At 46.5% G+C, this 10967-nt stretch overlaps 1 protein-coding gene across 1 annotated transcript in view; it reads left to right on the top strand.

The window, feature by feature from the left end:
• Positions 1–1332: 1332 nt before the first annotated feature.
• The window catches only part of LOC103626067 (protein phosphatase 1 regulatory inhibitor subunit PPP1R8 homolog), a 63117-nt gene continuing 53482 nt past the window's right edge, over positions 1333–10967 (top strand). The window contains 3 exon segments of the mRNA XM_020537937.1: positions 1333–1463; positions 1563–1854; position 2786. Coding sequence (XP_020393526.1) covers positions 1333–1463; positions 1563–1854; position 2786 — 424 coding nt within the window.

Here is a 10967-nt window from a genome sequence, read left to right as displayed (position 1 = left end):
GGCTTCGGGCTGGCCCGATCCACTTTTGGGCCTGGGCTTTTCGGGCTGGCACGGCCCGAAAAACGGCTCGAAGGGCCGTGCCTGGGCCTCTGGCCAGGCACATAGGACTGTGCAGGCCCGGCCCGGTTGGCCCGTGGGCCTGGTCGTGCCGTGCCGATTTGGGACGTGCCTTGCACGGGCTCGGGACGTGTCGTGCCGGGCGGCCCGTTTGCTCATCTATAGTGAAGACGTGAGAGCCAGGCGCTCAACGTGCGAAATGAAACAAACACTACGAGCAGGCTGGTGCAAAATGGTGAAAAAGAAGGCATGAACACAGGCGCGAACCGATGAAAAGAAGGCGGGAACGAAGTATGGGCCTCGATTGTGAGCTCAGGAGGCTGCGAAGGTTTGTGCTGCTGAGGACATTTTTTCTGCCTACGGTAGTTTACGTATGATGGATAGGTAACTGTTGAAGATGATTTTTTCCTTTTCTCCCTAGTATAAGGATTAGGATAAGGGTTTTAAGGATCTCTTGGAGATGCTCTTATATCTTGTTCGAAATATGTAGATGCCAGATAATGTTGTTTCCAACCTTATTGACAGATCCCAAAGGTAACCCACATAGTCAAAGTTCAAGGTTGTGTGAGACCCTCACAAAATTTACACGAGGAAGGCCAAATAGGCTAAAGATGAAGGTGGACCTGCTTGGGAAGTGCAGTCAGCTCTGATGAGGGATACACTAATGTTAAACAGACTATTCGTTTCAGATTAAAGTCAGTTGTTCGGACAACTGTATTTATAATCTATAGAGACAAAAAAATATTGTAGAAGCAATAGAAGTTGATACAGATTAAAGCCAAACGAACATGCTGGAAAACTTCATGGATAGTGAAAATGAGATAGAGGATGAAGATGACAACCTTATAGGGATAATATTAGAATTGCTAAAGGCAAAAAACAAAAAAAAAGTCTCCAAAGGATAAAGAAAATCCAAGGTAGCACAAGTGCTTGGTTTGAACATAATAACATGTTCTCTGGTTTGTTGGTCCAAAAGATAGTGTTAGATTTGGGCAGAGCGATCTTTGCCTCCACCTGGCAGGCGGCCATTGGGCTCCCCGACGCGCGATATCCAGAGGCGCGGTGGCAGCCAATGGCCTGGGCGCGGACGTGGCGTGCCGCGCGTCCACCAGCTGCGTCGCGAACCGTTGAGCCATCAGCCTGCCATATAAAGATCTCCTCCCCGCACCGGCCATTCCCACCACCAGTCCACCACCACTTTCTCACTGACCAGTGACCACTGTGCCGCGGCGTGCTCGGACGGACACAAGGTCGACGACCACACAGAGAACGACGATGGCCACGTCGGCGCTGCAACAGACCACCAGCTTCCTAGGGCAGGCCCTGGTCTCCCGCCCCGCCGGCGTCGATGCCGGCAGCCGCATCACCATGCGCCGCACCGTCAAGAGTGCTCCCCAGAGCATCTGGTACGTGCTCCCTGCGCCGCATTCATTCGTGTCACTAAGAGGAGAGGTGAGGACTGTGAGTAACTGACAGACACGTACGCTGACTGCTGCTGCATGCAGGTACGACCCTGACCGCCCCAAGTACCTTGCCCCGTTCTCCGAGCAGACGTCGTCGTACCTGACGGGCGAGTTCCCCGGCGACTACGGGTGGGACACCGCGGGGCTCTCCGCGGACCATGAGACGTTCGCGCGCAACCGGGAGCTGGAGGTGATCCACTCCTGGTGGGCGATGCTAGGCGCGCTGGGGTGCGTGTTCCCGGAGGTCCTGGCGAAGAACGACGTCAAGTTCGGTGAGGTCGTGTGGTTCAAGGCCGGCGCGCAGATCTTCTCGGAGGGCGGACTAGACTACCTGGTGTTGCTATGAATCGATCTTTCAAAGCAAACAACAGCGATAATTGGATTAGATGGATCTCACTTTCGCGGAGATGATTTCGGGTGTTTTTCTCGGCAAAACACCAAAGGAAAACAGAGAAAGAAGTAATGATGAGTAAACTAGAAAAGTAATGAAGAATTCTTTTTTTGCCTTCTTTCTACTGTAGCGTACAACAAGCTTATATAAGCCTTCTGATTATGCAACAACTGATCTAATCTAAATAATGGGAAATATTCTAGCCTAAACAATAGGAAACTATTTTAGCCTAATAAAACTGACTTATCCTATCTAGTAGGAGAAAAATCCAAACAAACTCTTTTCTCCATGCAGCTCGTTGACCTTGGCTTGTGCTTTAATTTCCGGACTTCTATTTTTATGCATCACAAACATGCTTCATATGCATTTTTGTTGACTGACTTCCCTTCTTTTTTTATCAGGTCATTCTGTTTGTCCCTGCAGCCCTGCATCATCTGATTACAAATTTCTCATTCAACACACGCCCCCGGTTTTTTTGAGTAAACATAGTGTACTGAAAAAAACCGAAAACGATTCACCAGCTGAATCGGCTTTCCTAATGACCTCATATATCAATTACTATTAATTACTTCATTTTTAATTTTATTGGCCGAATCTTCACTCAATTCCTGACTCGTTCTCAGATAACAACCCAGTCTGTATTTGAGAGCACCTAGAGGGGGGGTGAATAGGTGATCCTGTAACACTTCAAAATCTTAAGCCACAAAAACTTGATTAATTGTTAGCACAGTAATTTGCCAAGTGGCTAGAGAAGGATCTCAACACAACACAATAACCAAGAGATATCAATCACAGAGATGGCACGGTGGTTATCCCGTGGTTCGGCCAAGACCAACGCTTGCCTACTCCACGTTGTGGCGTCCCAACGGACGAGGGTTGCAATCAACCCCTCTCAAGCGGTCCAAAGACCAACTTGAATACCACGGTGTTGCTTTGCTTTTCTTAATCCCACTTGCGAGGAATCTCCACAGCTTGGAGCCTCTCGCCCTTACAAGAAATGTTCACAAAGAATCACGGAGCAAGGGAGGGATTAGCAACTCACACACGACACAAAGATCACAGCGAATACGCACACACAAAACCCAGACTTGAGCTCAAGAGACTAGCACACTAGAACGAAGCTCAAATCACTAGAATGTCGAATAAGTGCGCAAGAATGTAGTGTGAGTGATCAATAATGCTCAAAGGATGCTTGGTATCATCCTCCATGCGCCTAGGGGTCCCTTTTATAGCCCCAAGGCAGCTAGGAGCCGTTGAGAACAAATCTGGAAGGCCATCCTTGCCTTCTGTCGTCGGGCGCACCGGACAGTCCGGTGCACACCGGACAGTGTCCGGTGCCCGATTTCCTTCCTTAACTGGCGAAGCCGACCGTTGGCAGACTTGGAGCCGTTGGCGCACCGGACATGTCCGGTGCACACCGGACAGTCCGGTGCCCCCTTCCGACCGTTGGCTCGGCCACGTGTCCCGCGCAGATCGCGCGGCCGACCGTTGGCCCGGCCGACCGTTTGCTCACCGGACAGTCCTGTGCACACCGGACAGTCCGGTGAATTTTAGCCGTACGCCGTCGGCAAATTCCCGAGAGCGGCCACTTCGCCCGAGGCAGCCTGGCGCACCGGACACTGTCCGGTGCACCATCGGACAGTCCGGTGCCCCAGACCGAAACAGCCTCTTGGCTGTACACAGCCAACTCTTCTCTTTTCTTCTTCTTTCTGTTTCTGATACTTAGACAAGTATATTAGTACACAAAACCAATGTACTAAGACTTAGAAACATACCTTTGCTCTTGATTTGCACTTTGTTCATCCATGGGCATAGATTCACATTTAAACACTTGTGTTGGCACTCAATCACCAAAATACTTAGAAATGGCCCAAGGGCACATTTCCCTTTCAATCTCCCCCTTTTTGGTGATTTATGCCAACACAACATAAAGCAACTAGAACAAGTGCAATATCACTTCAAATAAAACTCAAATTTATTTTGATTCAATTTTTTGGCATATATGGATCATCCTTTGCCACCACTTGGTTTGTTTTTGCAAATCAAACTCAATTCTCTTTCTCTAAGTCAAACACACATGTTGAAGCCTAAAGAGAGTCATTCCAAAAGAGATTGATCAAAGATTTCAAAAACTCCCCCTATTTCCCATAATCAACACTTCTCCCCACAAGAAGCCAACTTTTGACAAAAGAGACAATGCAAGAGTTTTGACAAACCAAAAGCTCTATTCTACTATTTTCAAAGTTTCTCAAGTGGTAGCTGATCCATCTATTGCTTTGGCCTTTATTTTCTCCCCCTTTGGCATCAAGCACCAAAACGGAATCAATCTTGGCCCTTTAACCCCATTGCCTCACCAAAATCTTCAATAAGAATACAAAGGCAATAAGAGTCTAAAGATGAACTTGGAATAAGTTACCCTCTCATCGGAGTGCAGTGGAAGTCTTTCATGGTCCAAGTCCACCTTTTTCCCTTTCAATCCATCTTCGAGACTAAATTATCAAACTCAAACACATGGTTAGTCTTCAAAGGGTCAAGTTGTAACATATCTCCCCCTAAACATGTGCATCACTTTGCAACGGACTTGTGAGGTCCAGGGAGCGTTTGTACAACTTGAGCACCACAATAAGCAACAAAATGCAGAATGAAAATGATCAAAGGCATAAGCACATGTATGCTATAATTCAATCCAAGTTCCGCGAATCTAAGACATTTAGCTCACTACGCAACCTGCAAAAGGTCTTCTCATCTAGAGGCTTGGTAAAGATATCGGCTAGCTGGTTCTCGGTGCTAACATGAAACACTTCGATATCTCCCTTTTGCTGGTGGTCTCTCAAAAAGTGATGCCGGATGTCTATGTGCTTTGTGCGGCTGTGCTCAACAGGGTTTTCCGCCATGCGGATAGCACTCTCATTATCACATAGGAGTGGGACTTTGCTCAGATTGTAGCCAAAGTCCCGAAGGGTTTGCCTCATCCAAAGTAGTTGCGCGCAACACTGCCCTGCGGCAACATACTCGGCCTCAGCGGTGGATAGGGCAACAAAGGTTTGTTTCTTAGAATTCCATGACACCAGGGACCTTCCTAAGAATTGGCACGTCCCTGATGTACTCTTCCTATCGACCTTACATCCAGCATAGTCGGAATCTGAGTATCCAATTAAGTCAAAGTTAGACCCCTTAGGATACCAGATCCCGAAGCAAGGCGTAGCGACTAAATATCTAAGAATTCGCTTCACTGCCACTAAGTGACACTCCTTAGGATCGGATTGAAATCTAGCACACATGCATACGCTAAGCATAATATCCGGTCTACTAGCACATAAATAAAGTAAAGACCCTATCATTGACCGGTATGCCTTTTGATCAACGGACTTACCTCCTTTGTTGAGGTCGGTGTGTCCGTCGGTCCCCATCGGAGTCTTTGCGGGCTTGGCGTCCTTCATCCCAAACCTCTTTAGCAAATCTTGTGTGTACTTCGTTTGGGAGATGAAGGTGCCGTCCTTGAGTTGCTTCACTTAGAACCCAAGGAAGTAGGTCAACTCGCCCATCATTGACATCTCGAATTTCTGCGTCATCACCCTGCTAAACTCTTCACAAGACTTTTGGTTAGTGGAACCAAATATTATGTCATCGACATAAATTTGGCACACAAACAAATCACCATCACATGTCTTTGTAAAAAGAGTTGGATCGGCTTTCCCAACCTTGAAAGCATTAGCAATTAAAAAGTCTCTAAGGCATTCATACCATGCTCTTGGGGCTTGCTTAAGTCCATAGAGCGCCTTAGAGAGCTTACACACGTGGTCGGGGTACCGTTCATCCTCAAAGCCAGGGGGTTGCTCCACGTACACTTCCTCCTTGATCGGCCCGTTGAGGAAAGCGCTCTTCACATCCATTTGGTACAACCTGAAAGAATGGTGAGCGGCATATGCTAGCAAAATACGAATGGACTCTAGCCTAGCCACAGGAGCAAAAGTCTCCTCAAAGTCCAAACCTGCGACTTGGGCATAACCTTTTGCCACAAGTCGAGCCTTGTTCCTCGTCACCACTCCGTGCTCGTCTTGTTTGTTGCGGAACACCCACTTGGTTCCCACAACATTTTGCTTAGGACGAGGCACCAGTGTCCAAACTTCATTCCTCTTGAAGTTGTTGAGCTCCTCCTGCATGGCCAATACCCAATCCGGATCTAGCAAGGCCTCCTCTACCCTGAAAGGCTCAATAGAAGAGACAAAGGAGTAATGCTCACAAAAATTAACTAATCGAGATCGAGTAGTTACTCCCTTGCTAATGTCACCCAGAATTTGGTCGACGGGATGATCCCTTTGAATCATTGCTCGAACTTGGGTTGGAGGTGCCGGTTGCGCTTCTTCCTCCATCACGTGAACATCTTGTGCTCCCCCTTGATCACACGCCTCCTTTTGATGAACCTGTTCATCATCTTGAGGTGGGGGATGCACCGTTGTTGAGGAAGAAGGTTGATCTCGTTCATCTTGTTCCTGTGGCCGCACTTCTCCAATCGCCATGGTTCGTATAGCGGCCGTCGGAACATCTTCTTCATCTACATCATCACAATCAACAACTTGCTCTCTTGGAGAGCCATTAGTCTCATCAAATACAACGTCGCTAGAGACTTCAACCAAACCCGATGATTTGTTGAAGACTCTATACGCCTTTGTATTTGAGTCATAACCTAACAAAAACCCTTCTACAGCTTTGGGAGCAAATTTAGAATTTCTACCCTTCTTCACTAGAATGTAGCACTTGCTCCCAAATACACGAAAGTAAGATACATTGGGTTTGTTACCGGTTAGTAGCTCATACGAAGTCTTCTTGAGGAGGCGATGAAGGTAGACCCTGTTGATGGCGTGGCAAGCCGTGTTCACGGCTTCCGACCAAAAGCACTCGGGGGTCTTGAACTCTCCAAGCATAGTCCTCGCCATATCGATTAGTGTCCTGTTCTTCCTCTCTACCACACCATTTTGCTGTGGTGTGTAGGGAGCGGAGAACTCGTGCTTGATCCCTTCCTCCTCAAGGAACTCCTCCACTTGAAGGTTCTTGAACTCGGACCCGTTGTCGCTCCTTATCTTCTTCACCTTGAGCTCAAACTCATTTTGAGCTCTCCTGAGGAAACGCTTCAGGGTCCCTTGGGTTTCAGACTTATCCTGCAAAAAGAACACCCAAGTGAAGCGGGAAAAGTCATCAACAATAACTAAACCATACTTACTTCCTCCTATGCTCAGATAGGCGACGGGTTCGAAGAGGTCCATATGTAGCAGCTCCAGGGGTCTTGATGTTGTCATCACATTTTTGGTGTGATGAGAGCCTCCCACTTGTTTCCCTGCTTGACAAGCTGCACAAGGTCTATCTTTTTCGAAATGAACATTAGTTAGACCTATCACATGTTCTCCCTTTAGAAGCTTGTGGAGGTTCTTCATCCCCACATGTGCTAAGCGGCGATGCCACAGCCAGCCCATGCAAGTCTTAGCCATTAAGCATGCATCTAGACCGGCCTCTTCTTTTGCAAAATCAACTAGGTAAAGCTTGCCGTCTAGTACACCCTTAAAAGCTAGTGAACCATCACATCTTCTAAAGACAGACACATCTACATTTGTAAACAAACAGTTATATCCCATATTGCATAATTGACTAACCGATAGCAAATTATATCCAAGAGACTCTACTAAAAACACATTAGAGATAGAGTGCTCATTAGAAATTGCAATTTTACCTAACCCTTTTACCTTGCCTTGATTCCCATCACCGAATATAATTGAATCTTGGGAATCCTTATTCTTGACGTAGGAGGTGAACATCTTCTTCTCCCCCGTCATATGGTTTGTGCATCCGCTGTCGATAATCCAGCTTGAACCCCCGGATGCATAAACCTGCAAGGCAAATTTAGGCTTGGGTTTTAGGTACCCAACTCATGTTGGGTCCTACAAGGTTAGCACAAATATCCTTAGGGACCCAAATGCAAGTTTTGTCTCCCTTGCATCTTGCCCCTAATTTTCTAGCAACTATTTTCCTATCCTTTCTACAAATAGCAAAGGAAGCATTCAAAGCATGATATATTGTAGAAGGTTCATTCACTACTTTCCTAGGAGCATGAATAATATTCTTTCTAGGTATATGATGAATAGCATTTTTCCTAGACATATTTCTACCATGCATATAGGAAGAACTAGAAGCAAACATGGCATGAGAGTCAAAATCATCATAAACATTATAACTCCTATAAGCGTTTCTAGTTTGTCTCCTATCATGATACATAAAAGCATGATTCCTTTTAGTGCTACTTGCCATAGGGGCCTTCCCTTTCTCCTTGGCGGAGATGGGAGCCTTATGGCTTGTTAAGTTCTTGGCTTCTCTCTTGAAGCCAAGTCCATCCTTAATTGAGGGGTGTCTACCAATCGTGTAGGCATCCCTTGCAAATTTTAGCTTATCGAAATCATTCTTGCTAGTCTTAAGTTGAGCATTAAGACTAGCCAATTCATCATTAAGCTTGGAAATTGAAACTAGGTGTTCACTACAAGCATTAATGTCAAAATCTTTGCACCTAGTACAAATTGCAACATGTTCTACACAAGAATTGGATTTATTAGCAATCTCTAACTTAGCATTCATATCATCATTAATGCTCCTTAATTTAGAAATTGTCTCATGGCAAGAAGATAATTCACAAGAAAGCATTTCATTTCTTTTAACTTCTAGAGCATGAGATCTTTGAGCTTCTACAAATTTATCATGCTCTTCATACAATAAATCTTCTTGTTTCTCTAAGAGTTTATCCTTCTCATTCAATGCATCAATCAATTCATTGATTTTATCAATTTTATTTCTATCCAATCCCTTGAACAAGCTAGAGTAGTCTATTTCCTCATCACTAGATTCATCATCACTAGAGGAATCATAAGTAGTACCGTCTCGAGTACATACCTTCTTCTCCTTTGCCATGAGGCATGTGTGACGCTCGTTTGGGAAGAGGGATGACTTGTTGAATGCGGTGGCGGCGAGTCCTTCATTGTCAGAGTCGGAGGAGGAGCAATCCGAGTCCCACTCCTTTCCTAGATGTGCCTCACCCTTGGCCTTCTTGTAATTTTTCTTCTTTTCCCTCTTGCTCCCGTGTTCCTGGTCACTTTCATTTTCGGGACAGTTAGCAATAAAATGACCAATCTTACCGCATTTGAAGCATGAGCGCTTCCCCTTTGTCTTGGTCTTGCTTGGCTGCCCCTTGTGACCCTTTAGCACCGACTTGAAGCGTTTGATGATGAGAGCCATCTCTTCATCATTAAGTCCGGCCGCCTCAATTTGTGCCACCTTGCTAGGTAGCGCCTCCTTGCTTCTTGTTGCTTTGAGAGCAAGAGGTTGCGGCTCGTTGATCGGTCCATTCAAGGCGTCGTCCACGTACCTTGCTTCCTTAATCATCATTCGCCCGCTGACGAATTTTCCTAGGACTTCTTCGGGCGACATTTTGGTGTACATGGGATTCTCACGAATATTATTCACCAAATGAGGATCAAGAATGGTAAAAGACCTTAGTAATAGTCGGACGACGTCATGGTCCGTCCATCGCGTGCTTCCATAGCTCCTTATTTTGTTGATAAGGGTCTTGAGCCGGTTGTATGTTTGGGTTGGCTCCTCGCCCCTTATCATCGCAAACCTTCCAAGTTCGCCCTCCACCAACTCCATTTTAGTGAGCATGGTGATGTCGTTCCCCTCGTGAGAAATCTTGAGGGTGTCCCATATCTGCTTGGCATTGTCCAAGCCGCTCACCTTGTTGTACTCGTCCCTGCACAAAGAGGCTAGCAACACAGTAGTGGCTTGTGCATTTTTATGAATCTGTTCATTAATAAACATAGGGCTATCCGAGCTATCAAATTTCATTCCGTTCTCTACAATCTCCCATATGCTTGGATGGAGAGAGAATAAGTGACTACACATTTTGTGACTCCAAAATCCGTAGTCTTCCCCATCGAAGTGTGGAGGTTTGCCGAGAGGAATGGAAAGCAAATGCGAATTCGAACTATGTGGAATACGAGAATAATCAAATGAAAAGTTCGAATTGACCGTCTTCCTGTAGTCGTTGTCGTCGTCCTTTTGGGAAGAAGTAGACTCATCGCTCTCGTCGTAGTAGACGATCTCCTTGATGCGCCTTGTCTTCTTCTTCTTCCCGTCTTTTCTTTTGTGGCCCGAGCCTGAGTCGGTGGGCTTGTCATCATTGAGCTCGTTGACGAAGGTCTCCTTCTCCTTGTCGTTGATCACAATCCCCTTGCCCTTAGGATCCATCTCTTCGGGCGGTTAGTCCCTTTCTTGAAGAGAATGGCTCCGATACCAATTGAGAGCACCTAGAGGGGGGGTGAATAGGTGATCCTGTAACACTTCAAAATCTTAAGCCACAAAAACTTGATTAATTGTTAGCACAGTAATTTGCCAAGTGGCTAGAGAAGGATCTCAACACAACACAATAACCAAGAGATATCAATCACAGAGATGGCACGGTGGTTATCCCGTGGTTCGGCCAAGACCAACGCTTGCCTACTCCACGTTGTGGCGTCCCAACGGACGAGGGTTGCAATCAACCCCTCTCAAGCGGTCCAAAGACCAACTTGAATACCACGGTGTTGCTTTGCTTTTCTTAATCCCACTTGCGAGGAATCTCCACAGCTTGGAGCCTCTCGCCCTTACAAGAAATGTTCACAAAGAATCACGGAGCAAGGGAGGGATTAGCAACTCACACACGACACAAAGATCACAGCGAATACGCACACACAAAACCCAGACTTGAGCTCAAGAGACTAGCACACTAGAACGAAGCTCAAATCACTAGAATGTCGAATAAGTGCGCAAGAATGTAGTGTGAGTGATCAATAATGCTCAAAGGATGCTTGGTGTCCTCCTCCATGCGCCTAGGGGTCCCTTTTATAGCCCCAAGGCAGCTAGGAGCCGTTGAGAACAAATCTGGAAGGCCATCCTTGCCTTCTGTCGTCGGGCGCACCGGACAGTCCGGTGCACACCGGACAGTGTCCGGTGCCCGATTTCCTTCCTTAACTGGCGAAGCC

Source organism: Zea mays, chromosome 5 (genome assembly GCF_902167145.1).
Source record: "Zea mays cultivar B73 chromosome 5, Zm-B73-REFERENCE-NAM-5.0, whole genome shotgun sequence".
Lineage (NCBI taxonomy): Eukaryota > Viridiplantae > Streptophyta > Magnoliopsida > Poales > Poaceae > Zea > Zea mays.
The sequence above is the reverse complement of the archived record's forward strand: the minus strand, read 5'-3'. Positions and strand labels throughout refer to the sequence as shown.